General features: G+C 55.4%; 1 protein-coding gene across 4 annotated transcripts in view; it reads right to left on the bottom strand.

Moving 5' to 3' along the window:
* The window catches only part of ATP2A3 (ATPase sarcoplasmic/endoplasmic reticulum Ca2+ transporting 3), a 33,466-nt gene that overhangs the window by 10,737 nt on the left and 2,288 nt on the right, over positions 1 to 20,441 (bottom strand). For 3 of the 4 annotated variants that reach the window (XM_033090295.1, XM_033090292.1, XM_033090293.1), the window contains exons 2-14: positions 12,428 to 12,445; positions 12,078 to 12,160; positions 10,437 to 10,541; positions 10,125 to 10,263; positions 9,775 to 9,855; positions 9,600 to 9,685; positions 7,542 to 8,006; positions 5,815 to 5,903; positions 5,533 to 5,635; positions 4,109 to 4,240; positions 3,626 to 3,751; positions 2,250 to 2,468; positions 1,798 to 2,133 (exon numbers count right to left, since the gene is read on the bottom strand). In XM_033090295.1, the coding sequence (XP_032946186.1) occupies positions 1,798 to 2,133; positions 2,250 to 2,468; positions 3,626 to 3,751; positions 4,109 to 4,240; positions 5,533 to 5,635; positions 5,815 to 5,903; positions 7,542 to 8,006; positions 9,600 to 9,685; positions 9,775 to 9,855; positions 10,125 to 10,263; positions 10,437 to 10,541; positions 12,078 to 12,160; positions 12,428 to 12,445 (1,982 nt within the window). Of the gene's footprint in view, positions 1 to 1,797; positions 2,134 to 2,249; positions 2,469 to 3,625; positions 3,752 to 4,108; positions 4,241 to 5,532; positions 5,636 to 5,814; positions 5,904 to 7,541; positions 8,007 to 9,599; positions 9,686 to 9,774; positions 9,856 to 10,124; positions 10,264 to 10,436; positions 10,542 to 12,077; positions 12,161 to 12,427; positions 12,446 to 13,432; positions 13,452 to 20,441 lie in introns of those variants that run through there. The other variant, XM_033090294.1, reaches the window with a different exon arrangement.

The following is a 20,441-nucleotide window of genomic DNA, read 5'->3' as shown; positions in this document are numbered from 1 at the left end:
TGAAATTCATGTAGGATGTGGAGCAGAAGATGAAATTGATGTTAAGGACAAAGTTAAGGTTAACTCAGGGGTGAGGTCAAGGTCCTGGCCCAGGTCAAGGACCAGGTTAGGTGGTGTAGTCAAGGTGAAGGTTGGAGCCAAAGTCAGGGTCAAGACTGGACTCAGGCTCAAGATTAAAAATTAGACTAAGGTAGAGGTCAAGTCAAGGCTACGGTCCGTATCAGGAGTGATGTCATGGCTGAAGTTGGAGTTGAGTCAAGGTCAAGATTAGAAACCAGCTCGAAGTTGAGGTAACATAAAGTGTTAGCCTAGGGGTATCAAGATCAGTGTCAGGGATCAGGTCAGGATCCAGGTCAAAACTAGAACCCAGGGGCCGGCCCGGTGGCTCACGCGGTTACAGCTCCATGCTCCTAACGCCAAAGGCTGCCAGTTCGATTCCCACATGGGCCAGTGGGCTCTCAACCACAAGGTTGCCGGTTCGACACCAACAAGGGATGGTGGGCTGTGCCGCCTGCAACTAGCAATGGCAACTGAACCTGGAGCTGAGCTGCGCCCTCCACAACTAAGACTTGAAGATGAACGGCACCCTCCACAACTAAGATTGAAAGGACAACAACTTGACTTGGAAAAAAGGCCTGGAAGTACACACTGTTCCCCAATAAAGTCCTGTTCCCCTTCCCCAATAAAATCTTTATAAAAAAAAAACAAAAAACAAAAAACTAGAACCCATATCAGTGTTGAGCTCAAGGTAAAGAATCAGATTAAGATGGTTAAGGTCAAGGTCAGGAACCTTCTGTGTGAAGGTCAAAAAATAAGTTCAAGAACAAGGTTTCAGTTGTAGACAAAGCAAGGTTGGTGCCCAGTTCATTATCTAGGTCAAGGCTGAGCCACTGGTCAGAATTAAGGTGAGGGTAAAGGACTAGGTGAGGCTGGAGGTCAAATTAGTAACAAAGGCCCGGTCAGGATTGAGGTCTAAGTCAAAAGTCACATCAGTGTCGACGAACAGCAATCAAGAGTGAGACAGAATGAAAACTGGACCCAAACCCAATGTCCAGCCACAGGTAAATAGACCACCTGGCATACTCACCCAATGGAATGTTACTCTACAATAAAAAAAAGCAATCATCTACCGATACCCACAACAACATGGAAAAACCTCAAAAGAAACCAGACACAAAAGAGTATATACTGTATGATTCCATTCATGTGAAAATCTAAGACAGGCCAAACTACCTTTGGTGGAAAAAAATCAGAACAGCAGTTGCCTGCTGTGGGGGAGGGGCCTGATGGGGCAGGAGCATGAGGGAACCTCATGGGTTGGTGATAATGTTCCCTATCGTGATAAGGCTTTGGGTGACACAGGTGTGTGCATTTAGCAGAACTCATCTAACAAATGGCATGCTTACGACTTGCGCGTTTCATTGCATGCAAGTTTTACCTCAAACAGGAAAAAAAAACAAAAACAAAAGAACCACAAATACTGCTCTTTAGAGTATATGAAGTGTACTCATGTCTACAACTTACTCTGAAATGCATTTAAGAAAAGATGAAGGATGGATAGATGGATAGGTGTGTGATAAACAAATGGTAACAAATATGTTATTTGTAGAATCTAGACGGTGGATCTACAGGCCCTCACTTGAAAATTATTTTCAATTTCTCTTTGTGTTTGAATTTTTTTGTCACAAAATGCTGGGGGGAAAAAATAAAACGAAACGGAAGCCGGGGTTCCAAGCCCTGTGGCAAGCGCTTCCCCCACTCCTCACCACCTCCCCCAGGCTCGTCTTGTGGCCTCACCATGGCAGTGACCTCGTTGAAGGATTGTAGGTACTCCACAATTCGGGACTTGTGTGCAGGTTCCACCCGGGCGAAGCAGCGGGCTGTGCGGCAGGCGTGGCGCTGCTGCTCGGGGCTGAGGTCGTCGAATTCACGGCCCGTGTAGGCCTTGCCCGTCACGTCCTCTGTGTCCTTGAAGATGCCCAGCCGACGGCAAATCGCCACAGCCGTGCCTTTGTTGTCCCCTGTGATCATGACCACACGGATGCCCGCCTGGCGGCAGCGTGCAATGCAAGCGGCCACCTCGGGCCTCGGAGGGTCCAACATGCCCACGCAGCCCACGAAAGTCAGGTCCGTCTGTAGGGAGGGGGCAGATGCAAGTGGGGCTTGGGCCCATCCTCAGCCTGCCCCCCGCCCGGCTGCTGCAGGCGGATGTGCAGCCCCCAGCGCTAAGGCCCTGTGCCGGCACCTACCTCATACTGCACAAACTTGCTGCAGTCATCCAGCTGCATGTCTTCCTTCCTCGGGGGCGCGTCCCGGGTAGCCAGTGCCAGGCAGCGCAGAGTATCCAAGCCTGAGCCCCAATCCCGGATCTTGGCCAGAATCTGCTCCCTGGCGGTGGCGTTCAGGGGTACTGTGCGGTTCCCCACACGGACTGAGCTACAGCGCTCAATCACACTCTCAGGAGCCCCCTGCAATGTTGGGGAGGAGGAAGGAACTTGTCAGCCAGGACTTCTCGTCTCCCTCCTGCCCAACTGAGGAAACTGAGGCCCAGGTATAGAGGAAGGCCACTGAAGAGGACAAACAGCAAGGCATGGACCAGAATCCATTCTCTGAAAGCCCAGAGTGGGAACCAAGTGGGAGCCACTGTGAGAAAATCCAAAGGAAAAAGGGGAGCAGGTCATGGCCACCCAGGGGATGGCACCCTCCCCCCACACCAGCCCGTAGCTGGGAAGGCCTGCCGTAGCATTTTGGGGGTGGGAATGACAGTCATCCTGCAGGCCCTGCCTCCCTGCCAGCCTGGTGCTACTGGGATCCCAATTCTGCAGAGGGATCAGCAGCAGGAGGCAGGCTCAGCCCTGCTTGGGGACCAGAAATAGAGCCATGAGAGTGTGGTGGGTGTGGCTCTGAGAAGGATGTCTTGGGAGTGGCAAACCCCTCAGTGGCCTCGGGGTCTCACCTCGGACATCACCCCAAGCCTGGGAATAGCCTCTGAACAACATGCCATCTGTGCCTTCTTTTTCTCCCCAATGGGCACTGTTACATTTTCAAAACAGCCAAGCTCTCCATACAAAAAAGCCTTTTCATTTCAAAAGGGGCCAAAACCTCCATGGTGGGGTGAAGTGAGGGCTGTGATTTCTACTTCAGGTTCCAAAGCAGCAACAGGAGATGCTGTGGGCAGAGGTCTGGACGGGGCTGAGGACTTTCCTCTGGGAAGGAACACGAAGCACCAAAGGCGGGCACGACCCACCTCAACACTCCCAGTCGGAGGCTAAGGGCTTTGGAGACCTGTTAGCCTGACCCTGCTGTTCAGATGGGGACAACGAGCTCCACGGAGGAGCATGGATGACCCCAAGGTCATGTGACAAGGCAGTGCCTCTCAGCGCAGAGCTGGGGCCATGGCGAGGGGCAGGCCTTAGCCGCTGGCCCTGGCTTCGTCTCCACCAATCCTGGATCCTGCTCCCAGCTCCTCATGGCAGGCCCACCACCCTCGTTCTGGAGGCATTGCTTTGACAGTGGGCCTCACACCTCCCTCTAGCTGCAGACTCTGGCTCTTCAGAGGACTGGAGACCAGGTCCCCTAGGGCCCTATGTATGAAGAGGCCCCAGGCCAGTCAGGCGGGTCCCACCTTCACAAACATCTTGCTGCCCTGGGCCCCCGGGCCAGTGCGGGTGGGCGTGCAGTACACTGACATGGACTTCCGGTCTCGAGAGAACTCCAGGGTGAACTCCTTCCGCATCAGCTGCTTGATGACCTGCAGGGCCCAGCGGGGTCAGGGTGTGAGGGGCAGAGCCAGCAGCTCTCAGTGCTTTCTCACCCGTCTCTCGGCCCCATGAAAAGACTCTTGCTCCATGCACAATGGTTCTGGCATTCGAGGCCTCCGGCCCCAGAAATCCTAAAAAGTTGCCATTTCCTGACCATGCTGTGCATTTCCCAACTCCAAGTCACGGACCACACTCCGTATTTTCCTTTCTTTTCTCTTCTCCCTAGCCAAGTCTTACTAAGGTCCTCCTCCCAGAAGCCTCCCAAGAGTCCATTCTCCTCTCTCTTCTCCAGATGCCCCGGAAGGCCCAGCCATACAGCCTGTGGCCTGAGCCCCCACCCTACTCACCGCATTGCAGGCACCGGCTCGCTCCACCCGGGACAGGGCCTGTAGGTCGGTGTCAAACACATCCATCTTCTCTACCAGGCAAGTCAGGGCTGTCTCTGTGGCCTCTCCCACCTTCTCATATACGCCCTTGGCCTGGTGGGGCCCAGAGCACAGGGAATGAGGGGCAGGGCAGCCCCCACAGGGGCTTCCAGCCTCACCTCCCACTCACTCCCCACTCACTCGCTGCCCCCTGGAGCTCCCTCTGCCAGTTACCTGCAGCCTCTTTTGCTCCAGGCCTGTGGGCCCTTCTCAGTCCAGCTGACCGGGGGTCTGGGGGGGTGTCTGGCACTGACACTCACCTTCACCTCTGACCCTCCCTTCTCCCGACACCAATGGCCATGCACCCCACCTGTCCTCTGCCTACTTCTCTGCTGGCTCCTTCTCAGTCTTCTTTGCCAGGTTCCTCTTTCTAAACCCTGCTGTCGGGGTCCTGCTTCTTCCCTCCCACTCTCCCTCCCTGAGGCCTCATGTGGCCCCTGCCTCCACCTGTCACAGGCTCACAACAGCCAGTGCCCAGACTAGCCTCGACCTCTCTCCTCAGCTCCAAGCCTACATGTCCACTGGCTGCCCGTTGGACCTTGTTCCCTGGGGACCCTCAGGCCACCTCTCCCTACATTTGCCACTTTAGTGACAGTCTCAGCAGGTCAGCAACCAGAAGCTACCCGGACCCCCTCACCGTCTCTTTCACCTAACCAGCCACCAAATCCCAGGATTTGGGCTCCTGAGTCTTTCTTCAACCTGTGCCTTATCCCATCTCCCTGAGCCAAGACTCAGCCGGCATCGCCGTGGACATCCACACAGGGCTCCCTGGCTCCAGGCTTGCCCTGTCTGTTCTGTCCCCCACACAGAAGCCTGGGGGATCTTTCGTAAATGTAAATCTGACCATCTCACTCCGCTGCTGAAAATACTTCAGTGCCTGTCGACTGCCCTCAGTTCGGCATTGGGCCTGACTTGCTTGGTGTGGCCAAGTCCTTCCCCTCAGATGGGGCATCCTCCTACATGCCCCACTCCACTGCTGCCGCCACAGGGAAGAGCCTTCAATGCTGAAAGCACATCAGGCTGTTATGGCCTGTGGCCTGTTCTGGGCTGTGCCTTATGCTTGGAACACCCTCGTTAGTCCTACACCCCAATCTCTTCCCTCAGGCCCTTCAGCCCCTTACATTACAGTCCTCCACCGCCCCAGAGCCCCAGAGCCCGGTTCAGAAGCCAGTCAGACGAAAAGGGAGGCGTGGCAGTGGAGGGTGTGCAGGGGTGGCAGTGTTCCTGGGGTGTGGCACTCCACAGGGGCAGGAACCACCCACCCTGGGAGCTTTGAGACTCTGGACGAAGGGTCTGTCTTGAAAGCTCGGATCCTAGGGAGCTCATGACAGGGAGCAGGGGCTCACCTCGTTGTAGTCCAGCGCTGAGTCGTTGCACAGAGCACAGATCGTGGCCAACTCCACCAGCCCATCGAACTGCCCACAACGCACCAGCTGCTCTCCCTGCCGCCTGACGAGCCGGGCAGTTAGTAAAAGGACCTTGGTCCCACCCCCGGGAGGTGTCCAGCCTTTTGGCCCCGCCCCCAAGAGCCCTCACTCATTGAAACTCCCCGAGCTGTCCTATGTAGCCGGATCCACCAGGAAACCACGCCCACCCGTGCCCCCTCGCCCAGCACGCCCAGCACTCACACTTTGCCCTCCGGAGCGTATGTGGTGCCGGAGATGGTGAACTCGTGCAAACGGCAGGCACCTGCTTCCACCTCAGCTACAATGAACATCTGGGGATGGGAACACAGGGGCATGCTGAGCTGAGCCCTCACCTCCTTCCTCCCTGGGCAGCCAATTTGAATAAAGCCTGACCCCAAGGTGGGGTCCTGTGGGCCCTCAAGGAAGCTTGTGGCCTTCCTCCCTGAGGGGCTCAGAGCTGCAGCCTAAGAGTAGAGTTCAGGCTGAAGTGAGGCCCCTCTGCTCTGCCCAGGTGTGTCTAGCTCCAGTTTGCCCATTTGCTCTGGACTCCTGAGGGGTTTGTAGCAGACTCTTCACTGTTCTGGGGGCAGCTCCCAGCTTGACAGAACTGTGTGCTGGGGCAGGAAGCCTGGATGCTTGCCCATCTCGCTGTGTGACCTGGACTGAGCACCTGAGCCTGTTTCTCCACTGGTAACATGGGGAGAAAGTGGGATCAGAGTCCAGCTGCCCCTCCTTTCCCTTCAAGTGGATGAGTTCCTGGCCTCCAAAGGAGGAAACCCATACCCCACACTCTGGGGCAGACCCCTCCTGCCCAGAGGTGTCTACAGACAGTAAGCGCCTGCTATGTCACCCATCGCCTACCTGTGCACCTCATGGATGGGGGCTCATCCCTCCCAGGGAAGACCATTTGTCAGCCAGCTCTGCCAGGGAGATAATTCTTGCTTCCTGGAAACTGCCTCACTGCATATTCCCAAACCTATGGCCAGCCCAGCACACAGTAGGTGCTCATTACATGTCCCTTCCTTCATGCTTTCTTCCCTGCTCCTAGGGGCAGCCCTCCAGCCAGCACAGCCTCTAAGAAGTCAAGTTCTCCTCATCCCTTCATCAGCAGGTAAGGCCTCTACAACTTCCCTACATTGTGCTTTACACGTCTTCATTTCTGTCAAGGACCAGTTTGTTCAAATGAAGTCCTACTAGGGATTTTAGCAGCAGAGTCAAGCTGCTGGTGACCCTTTCCCTGCAGCGGCCTCTCATGGGCTTTGATGGGGCTTTAAGGTCTCAGACACAGAGTCTGGGTTTCCAAGGCCCAATGGGCAGACTATAGGAGCAGGGGTGGGAGAGCAGTGATGGGAGAACCTGGGACAGGTAGGAAACCCACAACCTTCACTATCACCCCACCTACTCTCTGCCCCATGGGTCTGCTGGAGTCTCAGCCAAAATCCCTGGAGCATGTGGGCAGTGGGCCCAGGATCTGGGATCAAGTACCAGGGAATGAATAATTCCTGCCCTGGCCCTTCCCAGGTCATTGGAGCTGACGTATCTGGTGACAGTGCTGACCACAGAGTTATGGTGGAGGAGGATGGAACCTGGGTCCCAGCTCAGCGTGGTTCAGATGTCAAGGCTGTATTTAACCCTCTCCTGCGTTCTCTCTGGTTAACTGGCAGGGCTTGCACACTCAAACTTCAGATGAGGAAACTGAAGCTCATAGATGGGCAGTGACCTGCCAGGGTCCTATAGTGACCCATGGGTCCTAGTGAGACATGTCCTGCCAGGCTTTGCTGCTCTGCCCCATGAAATACTGGATCTGCTCCCCACCTTGGGGCAGCCCACAGGTTCTGTCCTCCATCCCCGGCCAAAAAGGAGTCAAGGAACAGCCCAGAGAGGGAGCCTAGACTGCCGAGCGTTACACAGCAACACAGCGAGATCCCCAGCTGGCTGTAGACACTCACCCGGCAGACAGACATCTGATTGGTGGTGAGCGTGCCCGTCTTGTCGGAGCAAATGACCGAGGTGCAGCCCAGGGTCTCCACAGAGGGCAGACTCCGCACAATGGCATTCTTGCGTGCCATGCGCCGTGTGCCCAGAGCCAGGCATGTAGTGATGACAGCCGGGAGGCCCTCGGGGATAGCAGCCACAGCCAGGGCTACAGCAATCTTGAAGTAGTACACGGCGCCGCGGAGCCAGGAGCCGCCGTGGGCTGGGTCGGCAAAGTGGCCAATGTTGATGACCCACACAGCCACGCAGGTCACGGAGATGGCACGGGACAGCTGTCGCCCAAACTCGTCCAGCTTCTGCTGCAGCGGCGTCCGCTCTGGCTCCACAGCCACCATCTGGCTCCGGATCTTACCCAGCTCTGTCTGCAGGCCTGTGGCCACGGCCACCCCCAGTGCCTTGCCTGATGCGATGTTGGTGCCCTGGCCGAGGGAGGAACGAGGGCAGGGCTGCTTAGCACCCCAGCCAGGGCCCAGGACCCCCGACTCCTGCAGGCCAGGGTAGGGTTCTTATTCCCCTGCTTGGCTCGCTCTATCTCCACGTCACTTAGTGCTCCTAGACTCATGTAGCTCCGTAGTGCTGAGTGATTGCTGTCACCCCCACGATAGTTCCTAGCTCTGGGAAGGCAGGGACTGGGTTCAGCTCCACCTCCCCAGTGCCTAGCATGGGACCTGGCACAGAGGAAGCACTGGGCCCACCCTGACAGTATTGTCAACTAGCACAGCACGGCACCAAGCCATTGAAATATGATTCATAAACAACCACTGTGGCCAGACAGGAGTGCAGCTTACTGTGATCCCAGGGGGACAGTCCGTAACTATTTACTGAAGAATCCAGAAAACTTGAGCTGAAGTCCATCCATTCCCAAGGCCCTGGTAAAATCCCTAAGTCCTGTTGTAATGGCCACCCAACCTTGAGCCTGCATGTCCTCTTCTGGAAAGTGATCCAACAGAGGCCCAAGACACAGCTGCTCTGAGGAGGCTAAGAACTCAGTACCCCTTCAGACGGGTGCACTGGGCCTAGGCTGGAGAGAGGGGGGCGCTGGTGGCAGCCACAGCTTCTCCTTTGCCCTGAGTAACGCAGCTTCTGCCTCCCACTTGCAGGCCCCTCAGCTAAGGAAATGACTGGCAGTTAGCCAGAGCATCCTCCTTACAAAACTCCTTAGTGACAGCTGCTGATGCCCAAGCATGCCCCTGGAAGTCCCCTCCTCACCCCAAGGCTCCCCTGCATCTAGGCAGGGTGCTCTCCTCAGGAAACGCTCTGGGCGAAATTCACTTTCTCCATTTCTGTTCACTTCCGGGAAGTTTCTCTGGCAAGTGATAACTTGGGGCCCCTTGCCACTGCTGACGGGGATGAGCTTTCCTTGTGACCTTGGGGCTTGTCTTCAGGCTGTTTCTGGGCAGCCCATAAGCGTCACTGGTTAAGTCCCTCTGAGGCCACTGGGGCAGATCACTCCCACCAGAGCTGAACCCATCACTCTCCTTAAAAAGAGCCAGGAGGGCCTGGTGTCTTGCCTTGGGGGTTGGTTTTCCCATTGGAGAAATGGACTGTTCCTGCCATCTTCTACCACTTTGGCAACCCTCTTCCCTCTAGAAGATTCTCTGTTGAGTGATTATAGGCAAACGCCACTCCTCTCCAGATTGAGGCAGGATAGGCCTAGCAGGTAAGAGGAAGAGCTCTGGAGTCAGACTATGTGAATTCACTTCCCAGCTCTGCCATTCACTGGCTGTGTGACCTTGGGCAATGTACTTAACCTCTCTGTGCCTATTTCCTGGCTGGAAAATACAGCCAAGGAAAGCGTTTATTTCAAAGGTGCTGTGAGGATTAAATAAATTAATACATGCAAAGGGTTTAGAAAATTGCCAGGCACAGCCTTCAGTAAACACAAGCTAGTATTTTACTATAAATTTGTATGTATTGTCAACAATCGATGAGGTCCTTCCCTGTACGGCTTTAACTGATTCCTCTGGATTCTTTTTATTATCATTTTCCAAGCAAAGGCCCCAGAGACTCACGGAAAATAACATGTTCTTCTTGTCCTGGTTCACAGCTCTGGGATCCGGGATGGCATCTGTGTGCTTGGTTATAGACACGGATTCACCTGGTTGTAGAATCAGAAATGAGAAGCTCCCATGAAGATCCCCGCAGCCCCCACCCCAGCCCCTGCAGAGCCCGGCCTCCGGGCCTCACCCGTCAGGATGGACTGGTCTACCCTCAGCGTGGTGGATTTGATCTCGATGAGACGCAGGTCAGCAGGCACTTTGTCTCCCACTGCAGGGAAGAAACGGCTGAGTGTGGCTTGGAGCAGCGCCCCCCGGGAAATCCAGGAGGGCTCCCAGGAAGCAAGGCTGGGGCTGAGATCCCTCAGGTGGACCCTGCTCCCTGGCCTGCAGTCTCATCTGTCCAACAGGCGTTGGGCCACAGAGCTTTGGAGGGATCTGATAACCACCCCCTCTGCATATACGGCCGGAAAGGTAGGAGCATAGAGAGGGACGGGCTCACAGGTGTCACGTCATGGAAGGAGGAGGCCCCCATCATACCAGCCACTTCCACGATGTCTCCGGGGACGATGTCGCGGGCGCGGATCCTCTGCACGCCCGTTCGGTCCGAGCGGATCACCTTGCCCATCTCAGGCTCATACTCCTTTAAGGCCTCGATGGCACTCTCAGCATTGCGTTCCTGCAGAACACGAGGCAGGCAGCGGTCTGTCCCTGCTGGCCCCAGTAGGCCACCCCCTTGGAGTGACATCCTTGGGGCGTGGGATGGAGATGGAAGCAGGACTTGCATGAGGGAGAGGTCCCACGCAGCAGCCGTGAGAACCCAGGGCCCAGCCCCAGCCCTGTGCCTCTCACCTGCCACACGCCGACGATTGCATTGGCCACGAGGATCAGCATGATGACCAGCGGCTCCACAAAGGCTGTCGTGGTCTCCTCGCCCTCCTCAAACCAGGCCAGGACCTGCCAGGATCAGAGCTGGTGAGCTGTGGGCCAGGGTCTGCTCACCACTTCCTTTGCACCCTGAGTCTCTTGGGGGAGACACCACTGGGGAGCCCTGGGCTTGGAGAGGGCTATTCTGAGAAGGCCTTGGCTCAGGACACCCAGACCCTGAAAGCAGTGGCCGCCACAGCCCAAGTCCCACCTGCCAACTTTCAGTGACAGGGGCAATGGGACAGCTGCCCCACAGCTGGAGGTCTCACTGTCGGCCTGGCTGTGGTTCTCCAGGTGTGGTGCCCTGACCAGCATCAGCATCAGCTGGGAACTTGCTACAGACGCATCTCAGGGTCCATCCCAGACCTCCGGAATCAGAAACTCTGGGGTGGGGCCCAGCAGTCTGTTTTAACAAGCCCAGGTGATCCTGCTGCCAGCTCACATTCACCCTCCAAGTCTGTGGCCAGAGGAGCAAGATTCCAGCCAGAGCCCAGGCCCGGAGGCGGGAGACCAGCTTTAAATCTCGTTCCCACCTCTTGGCCCAACTGGATACTTGTCACTCCCCTCATGGGCGTCCGTGTGCCCATCTGTACTGTGAAGGGGTACAGGCACCCTTTCGGCTCCGCCATTTTAGGCACCTGCCTTATCCATGCTTTTATCCCTAAAAGTCGATTATCCGTAGGCCTTTTTTTCTCTGTAAAAGTCCTCGGTTCCCACAAGGAAAGTGAATGGTCAGGAGGGACAGACACAGCTGGCTGGAGGGGCAGGTGGTCCCACCAGGGCCCCTGCTGCTCTTGCACGCCACGTCACCAAGATGAGGTCTCCCTCCTCCCCAGGCACTGCTGGGCACAGGGCCAGGGGCAAGAATCAAGCCCACCCTCAGGGAAGCTACTTCTCCGTGTTACCCTTGGGTCTCTGTTGCCCAGCCACTGATGACAACCACTGACCCCTCCCCCACTGCTCCAGCCTGGCCCCGTGGCCCTGTGGGTCCGGGAGGGATCTGGGCAGCAGGAATGGAGCAAGAGCAAAGAGCGGCAGTAGCCCCAAGGAGGCTGCAAGAGCTTAAGGCCTAAACTCTTCTGAGAGGCACTGGGAGCCACGGAAGGGGCTCTCAACCGGGGTGATTTGCCCCCGGGGACATGTGGCAACTTCTGACGACTTGACTGTCACAATTAGGGAGTGCCACTGGCATTTGGTGGGTGGAGGCCAGGGACACCGCTAAATAATATTCTGCAGAGATTAGGACAGGCCCACAACGAAGAACCATCTGGTCCAAAATGTCAATAGTGCTGAGGTTGAGAAACCCTGCGCCAAGACAGCAGGGTCAGACGTTCTGACAGACAGGATGGAAGGGACAGGTGGGAGGAAGGTCCAGTGGAGGACTGCAAGGGTTCACAGGGAGGCTGACACCGGAGCAGGGCAGGGGTGTGGAGGGCCCAGGGGTGCCCCCAGCTGAGAGGACAGCCCTGTGTCCAGAGCCAGGAGCTCTGAGCCCTGCCCTGCCCTGGCTCTCCCCCCTTCTCCTCCCCAGGCTGCCTGATGCCATGGGACGGGGGCCCTACTTACAAAGGAGACCACGGCAGCCAGCAGCAGGATGCGTACCAGGAGGTCTTCGAACTGCTCTAGCACCAGCTCCCACAGGGACTTCCCTGGGAAGAGGAACACTGCGTGAGGCCTGCACCCCAGACCGACGGACCTGACCCTATTCCGTGCTGGGTCATCCCCGGGGAACACCCGGCCCACTCCCTCTCTACTGTTCGAAGAGAGAGAGCCCCAGGCCTTGAAAGGCACAGGTGGGCGACGCTGGGGGCTCCGCAGGTCCTCACTCTGTCACAGAGGGGAGGACACAATCTGACAGTGAATGGCCCAAGGATGTCGCCGACTGGCCTCGCAGCCCACCCTGGCCCAAGCCTCACCTTCCTCGGTTGGGAGCTCTGCGGGATCCAGCAGTCACCGGAGCCATGAGGAGACAAGAAACGACTGGGTTATGCAATGGAGCCTTGGAGGGGTCTGAGCAGCCCCTCCCCGTGCCCACCCAGACTACCACAATGGTCTGGATATGTCCCCACAGCTCTGAGGTCACAGAATGGATGGTCTGAGCCCAGATGCTTCCACCCCCATAGCAAGGTAGCCCCCCTCTCAAGTTGCAAACATCAGCTTGGGCTGCCGGGGACACACCTGCTCCTGCAGGACCACTGGGCCGAGGTCTGCATCAGAGCCAGCCCTCTGAGCCCCACCGTCCGGAGGCTTCCCCTGGACACGACCCCAGCAGCCAGCATGGCAGGCAATGAGGAACCCTGTACAGTTCAGCTCCTAGAGGCTGAATCGCGGCTCGTCCCCTCCCAGGCCCTGCAGTCCAGGCCAACCCAGTGACGACCCACCCCACGTGCCCAATCCCACTCAGATCCATAGAACATTTTGAAGAACAATGTTTTCAAACACCTCCAAGACCTGCTGTCATTTTGTGGGCTCCATTTTTTTATCTCCTACATTTCCTGAAGCACCTTTTGTTCCCGGAGGAGCTGGGGGCCTCAGTAGCTAAAGTTTTTGACTCTTTCTAACAGCCTATCGGGGAGGCAAGGCAGGAATTCCCACCCGTTCACTGGTGCAAGAACTGAGGTTCAGAGTGGAGAAGTGACTTGAGCAAGATCACACAGCAAGTAGGTGTGTCTATGCGGGTCTGCAGAAAGGGGCAGGAGCTGAGCCGAGGAGGGTGGGCTCCGATGGGCTTCTCCCTCCAAGGGGCAAGCTCAGGCCCTGCTCTGGGAGGAGGCCTCAGGGTGTGGAGGGCCCAGGGGTGCCCCCAGCTGAGAGGACAGCCCTGTGTCCAGAGCCGGGGAGCTCTGAGCCCTGCCCTGCCCTGGCTCTCCCCACTTCTCCTCCCCAGGCTGCCTGAAGCCATGGGACGGGGCCCTACTTACAAAGGAGACCACGGCAGCCAGCAGCAGGAGGCCTCAGGCTCCTCCCAGACCCCGCCTAACGGAGTCGCGTCTCCTCTTTCCCCCACTCCTCAGAGGACGGACTCCAGGCTGGCAGTGCTGGCATCACTCAGGAGCTTGTTCAGACTCTGAGGCCCCATGCCAGGCTGGCTTTCTCTTCCTCCTCCTGGACACAGGTCCTTGCATTGTCCACTTGTTTTTGGCTTGAGTACCTGCCATCAGTTTTTCCTGTGGGAGCCCTCTCCCAGAACATCTGTTTGGAAGGTCTGGGGTCTGCACCTGGCAGCTGAACCATGGAGAGTATCAAGCAGCCCAGTGGACTGCAGGAATCCAGGAGGGAAACATATAACCTAAAAATACACTTTCTAACATTTTCTCCAAAGTCCTATTTTAGGCAATGGCTGACATTTTCCGTGGAAAATGTAATCTCCAGTGTCCTGCGTTGAGATTAAAATCAAACAGACTTTTTCCTTCTGATCTATTTAGCTGTAGCGTACAGGAAAGGTGGGGGGAGGGCCAGGCCTGGTTTCTGGGCCAGTTCTCCGATGAAGTAGGGTCCTTTAGAGGTCATCTTGGTCCGGCCCCAGGCTCAGCACTGAACAGTGTCAACCTCGTGGCACACATCAGCCTGCGTCTGCCGCGCTCTACCCGCGAGACTCCTAAAACCCTCACCTCTGTGGCTATCTTCAGAGTTCCTGACCAAAGGAAGAGTTTATCTGTAAGTCCTCACCTGAACCCCTCCTGCTGTCTCCCTCACCCCTCCCTCTGTCAGGCATGTAGCCCCTAGGCCACCGTAGTACTTAAGGCATTTTTCTGGCAAGGGTGAGGTCTGGGGTTGGGACACATGTCACGACACACATACCAGCTCTAGTCCCCCCACTAGCCACCCTCTGCCTGCCTCAGTCAGTCTCTAAAAATACTTCTTTCTCTACCCTTCCACCTGGGTCTCCCCTTCTGCTCTCTGATCCACAAGCTGACCTAGGATCCACTCTCTGCTGGGCCTTACGCTGTTCCCCAAATACAGCAGGTCCTTGAATAACATCATTTTCTTCAGTGTCATTTCTTTATAACGCTGATGAATGCCAGCAGAACTGAACTCTTCTTTATATCAATTAGCCTACGGTTAAGTTGGTTTTGTTATACATTGTTCTGCTGCAGTTCCAAGAACCTATCGACAACGTTAAGTAAGAACTTACTGTACTTCTCATTCTCCCCACGTTGGGGGCACACATTAGGACTGCACTTCCCGCCCCTGTGTGTGCGTTGTGAAGGGCAGGATGGGTGTTAGTTCTGGACTAGAACATCAAACTGCTGGTGCGAGACTCTCTAGAAGGTTGCCGTCCAACAGAATTTTCTGGGGTGATGCAAGTATCCTATAGTGGAACTGTCAGAAACAGTCGCCACCAGCCACATGAAGCTACTCAGCACTAGGAATGTGGCTAGTGTGACTGAGTAGCTCAATTTTAAATTTACTTAATTTTCATTCATTTAAATTTAAATCGTCCCATAAGGCCTAGTAGCTGCCATATTGGACAGTGCAGATCTGGAGCTCTTTGTCCCTCTGCTACTGCAACCAGCAACCTATGAGATGGTATCTGCTCTGTGAACCTGAGAGCGTGCAGGGAACATAGAGCCTCCAGATGACCTGCCATTGACATTGATATATTATATAAACGGCGTGAGCAAGAAATGACCTCTATTGTTTTAAGCCATTGAGATTTGGGAGTTGTTACTACAGCATCACTTAGTCAGCCTGACGGATACACCCTTTTTCCCCGGACCTGGCTTCTGCCACAAAGCTCTCCTACCACCCCCACGTACCGCACCGAGGGGAGGCTCAGTCAGCCATGATGTCACAGCAGATACCCTCACCATCCTACACATGCACATACCGGGGGTGCCAAAAAAATGTACACAAGTGGACACTTTGGTCAACGTTGCTCAAGCAGTCGTTCGCCGTAATCAGAAGGGTCTGGACACTGATGGTAACCACTTGGAGCAGCTCTTGTCATTGCAGAAGTCAAACGTGACTTGGATTTATCTTTTGTTATCGGTATATATTGAGTACTACAATTTTAATACCGTTTTCCTTTCTTAAAATGTGTACACATTTTTCTGGCACCCTCTGTACATGTGCTTCCGGTGCTGCCCGAGCAGCTGGCTCCCTGTGGGGCTCTGAGGCTCATTTGGAAGATGGGGTACCGCCCCCACACTGAAGGGCTGCTGTGAAGATTATCGTGAATACTAGTAAGAGCCCCATTTACTGAGCACCCTGTACCAAGCAGCGTGCCAGGTCCTTTACCTCCATTACGTCCACAGATAAAAGGGAAGGCATCGTGCTGAGCACGTGAGCGTAATTACAGCCGAATGATTAGTGTGGAGCGTGCCAGGTTCCGTGCTAACTCCTCACGTGCATTACTCTCTTGATGCTCAAACAACTTGAGAAGGATGCAATTATTATTCCTATTTTACAAAGCAGACCATTGAAGTCCAGGGAGGTTGGGTGACTAGTCCCTGTTCACACTGCCGGGACGTGGAAGTGGCAGAAAGGGTTTTGAGCTCAGGCGGTCTGGCCCTCAATTCCCTGTTCAGGACCTGCTGCTCACTCCTAGGCTGTCCTGCCTTCCCTACCCTGGTCCCTCTACGTCCCCTAGCCAAAGTTACCTGAAAAAACTTGGTGTCCCATGTCCTGATTGTTGGGCCGGATACTTTCATCCCATCAACCAGCTCATCCCTCTATTGTGGCCCCAGAGCCACCAGCCAAAATCATCCTGGTCCAAAGGCTCTGCTGTCCTCACAGGGGGTGTTTTGGGGGTTACTAGGCCCTGTCTGCTTGGGCCTGGTCTGCTTCAAACTCCAATACTGCCAAAACCCTGAACCCAATTCTCCTCTCACAAGACCGAGTCCCAGGGCCACAGAGGGAGCCCAGAGGTTGGGCTAGAACCCTCCCAGCTCCTCCTCAGGCACCCCTGCAAGGTTCTGGTTCCCCATTGCTATCCCCAGGCTACATGTTGGGGGCTAAGCCAGTTCCCCTAGAAATGGTGGTGGCATTGGGCCCTCAGCAGTGCCAGATGCCCATCTCTGGGTAGGTTGCACAAAGCTGCCAGGCTGCACAGGATGTGCTGCTCTCTCCCATGTCCCTGCTGGGCCAGCCCAGGAGCACGTAACCCCTGATGATCTGCAATAGTAGACCTCTGGACCTCTCACATAACGGCCTCTTCCAGCCGACCCTTGCTCTGGGTCTCTGTTGCCAGACTGAGCTGGTCCATACCCACAGATAGGCTGATGTGGGGCTGGCCTATGGGGTCTGATGTGATCAGAGAAGCTTCACGGCTTAGAGCAAGAATCTCGTCTAGAGGGCTTGAGTTCAAATCCTGCTCTAAATCTTGGTAGTTCTGTGACCCCCCTTTGTGCCTCAGTTTCACCATATGCAAAATGGGGATAATCATAGTAACTACCTCACTAGGATTCGTGTGAAAATTAAATGACATGCTATGCATAAAACACTTAGAATGTGTACAGCACACGGTAAATGCTCAATAAACATTAGCCATAATAGCTTTTAGAATGTATGCTCCGTGGCAGTAGGACTTTCTTAAGTGCAATGACCCCAGTACCTGCAACATTATCTGGCACACAGTAGGTGCTCAATAAAAATCTATGAATGAATGAATGACCTTGCCTCTGCCAGGCTCATAGACCTTCAGTGGCTCTCCTTGGCCTGCAGAATAAAGTCCAACCTTAGCAAAGCCTTCAAGGTCTTCTGGGATCTGCCCCAGCCTGCCCTTCCAGAATCACTCCCATATCTTAGACATACATCCATCCATCTGCCAGTCAAGCGAGACGCCTCAGGATTGCTACCACCTCCCCTGATTTTGCTAAAGCTTTTCTGCTTCTAAGATTTTGTTTGGGCCATTGCTTGTGTGCAGGGTACCCTTCCCCATCTCCTCATTTAAACTCCTGCCTCCCAGGAAGACTTCCCAGAAAAGCCGCATACCCTGAGCACCCTGTCCTTCTCTCAGCAGTGATCAGCCTGGGGGATGCCCTCCCTGACTGGAGCGCCTCCAGGGTGGGGAGGGGCTGAGTCACCCTTGCATCCACACACAGCTTGGCAGAATTGTTTACTCAGTTGCCCCACGAGTCAGGCCAGTGCCCTGGGCCCACAGCCCAGAGCGCAGGAGAAGGAGGGTGCAGGCCCAGGGCTGCCCCCAGGCTCCAAGCACCACCTGCTACCCTATTTCCCCTTTCTTAACTCCTTCCTTCTCCCAACACTGGAAACTGGTATTTCGGCTTCTAAAGGTCAGTTCCAGCTGGGAGAGGCAAGTGCTTACCAAGATCTTCCTCAAAGGTAAATTTGCAGAGCAATTAAATTGTCACTTGCAGAATAAGGGAGAGGCCCTTGCTGGGCAGCCCCACCTAACCCACCTGGCCCTGCCCAGGTCTCCAGGGCCCACCTAGAGTGGACAACCGGGCCCCACGCTGCAGGGGGCCTTGCTCTGCAGGGCCCACAGCCTACCTGGCAGATCTGGCACTAAAACACCCCCGTGAAGGCTTTGCTCAGCATCTGTGTACCACCTGTGCTGTGGGCAGACCTTGCCCTGCCTCGGGGAGCTTCTGGTACAAGGGGATGGAGGACTCCGAGGGACAGGTGAGACGCTGCCTCTGGGAGGGGCCGCTAAGGCTGCCCAACAGCATGAGGGTGTGAAAACCAGAGTGAAGCTTGAATGACCTGGAACTTCCAAATCTCTGCAGACAAGCGACCCTCCTCTCAGGTCCAAGAGTCATTGCACATCCATAAAGCCCTGAGGGAGTCTCAGGGTCTGATCTCTGCTCTACTGAGGACACCAAGGTGAAGAAAGGACAAGTATGCCCCAGGCCACTCAGCCAGTGGGCCACTCAGATGTCACTCCCTCCTCCTTCCTGACCGGCCCCACTCCTCTTGGCCTGGTTTCTGTGGGCTTCCCAGGAGTTCCAGCGGCCACCTGGGCATGTGCTAAGGGCACAGCTGACATCCCTGGCAGGAATCTAAATCCAAACCATCCCTCCCACCTGGCAGCCCTGGGGCTGTCATACCCACTGCATAGATGGGCAGCGAGAAGCCCAGGAAGGGGGGCTCCAGCTCCCGTCACCTCCCCTCCCCCAGCTACCCTGAAAAGAGACCACCCCTGGAGACCTCCTGGGATCTCTCCCGACTCTCACTGGGCTCTCCAGGGCCCTTGGGTGTTGGCCCATTTGGCAAGACATGTCCAACCCAGTTCTGCCTCCTGTTTTGGTTCACATCCAGGAAAGCTGATGGGCCGCTCGTCCACAGACACAAGGAAACCAAATGACTCCTAAACATATGAAAAAATGCCCAACCTGACTAGTAAGCAGAGAAATCCAAAGTAAAACCATGAGAGGGCACTTTTCTATCAGATTGAAACCGATCAAAATGTCCAATTATCCACTGCATTGGTGAGGTGAGAAACGGGCAGGTCAATGGGTACAACTTGATGGAGAACAAGTTAGCAACAGCTGTCAAACTAAATTACACATGCCCTTTGACCCAGCAATTCCACTTCTAGGAATTTATCCTTGGGTGATATTCACAAGTGTGTGAAACGACATGGGGACAAGGATATGCCTTTGTAACATGTGGGATAGCGGAGGCTGCGATCAATCATAGAGCCCATCAAAAGCCAGGGTGAAGAAACGCCGGGACAGCCACACAACGAAAGCCTGCGTTAACCACCTGCGTAACCACCTGCGTAACCATTAGGAAGCTGGAGGATGCTCCACATGGCACCGGCTCCAACAGTGACTGTCACGTGGGAAGCAGGGGCAAAACAGCTCGCAATCCACTCTTGTGTGGAAAAAAGATCATAGATCACAGATCCGGATGTGCATGTGCACAGAGTATCTTGCGAAGGGGAAACAAGACACAGAGGATAACTGGGTGATTGGGGACAGGGCTGGGGAGTCTTTCTGTGAATACCATTTGTACCCTTTGAATGTTGTACTATGTATGCATTTTTATTCAAAAGATAAATTCAAAGGATGGAGAAAGCCCCCTGAGGAAACAGCCCTGAGCCCGGCTAGGACCTGCAGAGAAAGGCCAGCTTACAAGAGGCGCTGGGCCGGGAGCGGCTCACTCATTGCCCTGGTCAGGCCTCAGAGGACACATCTCTAGGCCAGGGTTGGGACAGGCGGTGTTTTGTATGTATGGGGGACTCCCAGGTGGCTGGCATACTCACTGACAGCACTGCTGAGGCCCCCTCCCCCAGCTCTAAGGAGGGAGGAGGGTGAGAAGGTGGGAGGGCAGGAGCCCCGCCGCTGCTTCCCGTCCTCCCTCCTGCTGGCGTAATTTGCAAACTTCAGGACTTAAGCAAATAACTTCCTTGTGGTTTCCAGCGGTAACGACCTTGCAGGTGCATAGACTGCTGGGTAAGGGGGACACTGGTCCCTGGGGTGTTCCCCTCCACCTGCAGGTCCCACCCACCACACCACCCAGCTTCTGGCTAGGAGCCAGGCCCAGCCTCTTCTGCTACAAGGAGGGATGGTTTGATGTACCATGAACATTCACAAACAACACTATGGTCCTCTTGCAGCCTCGCTTATGATGAAGAAACTGAGGCAGAGAGGCAAAGCTGCTTATCTAGGATCACATGGTTCAAAGACCCCTCAGCCTTACCCTAGAGGCTGTGCAGGTAGAGACTGGAGGACATCCATGCCTCCTTCTCAGGCTGGGGCTGGGTGGGGAGAGTATGAGGCCGGAAGGGGCAGCTGGCTCCCCTCTCCTCACCTGACCACTTCCAGAGCCCTGGAATGCTTCCTAAGGAAAAGCCATCAGTGATCCAAGGGAAGAGCCCTCAAGGCCCCATGGAGGCTGGGGGCAAAGCTGGAATAGCTCCTGCCAGCTGACCCCAGCTCCTGCTAGCACAGGCACCAACACCAGGATCCCAGAGCCTGGAGAACCTGGGACCCCCTTATACAGACAGGGAAAATGAGGCCC

This window comes from Rhinolophus ferrumequinum, chromosome 21 (assembly GCF_004115265.2).
Source record: "Rhinolophus ferrumequinum isolate MPI-CBG mRhiFer1 chromosome 21, mRhiFer1_v1.p, whole genome shotgun sequence".
Classification (NCBI taxonomy): Eukaryota; Metazoa; Chordata; class Mammalia; order Chiroptera; family Rhinolophidae; genus Rhinolophus; species Rhinolophus ferrumequinum.
The sequence above is the reverse complement of the archived record's forward strand: the minus strand, read 5'-3'. Positions and strand labels throughout refer to the sequence as shown.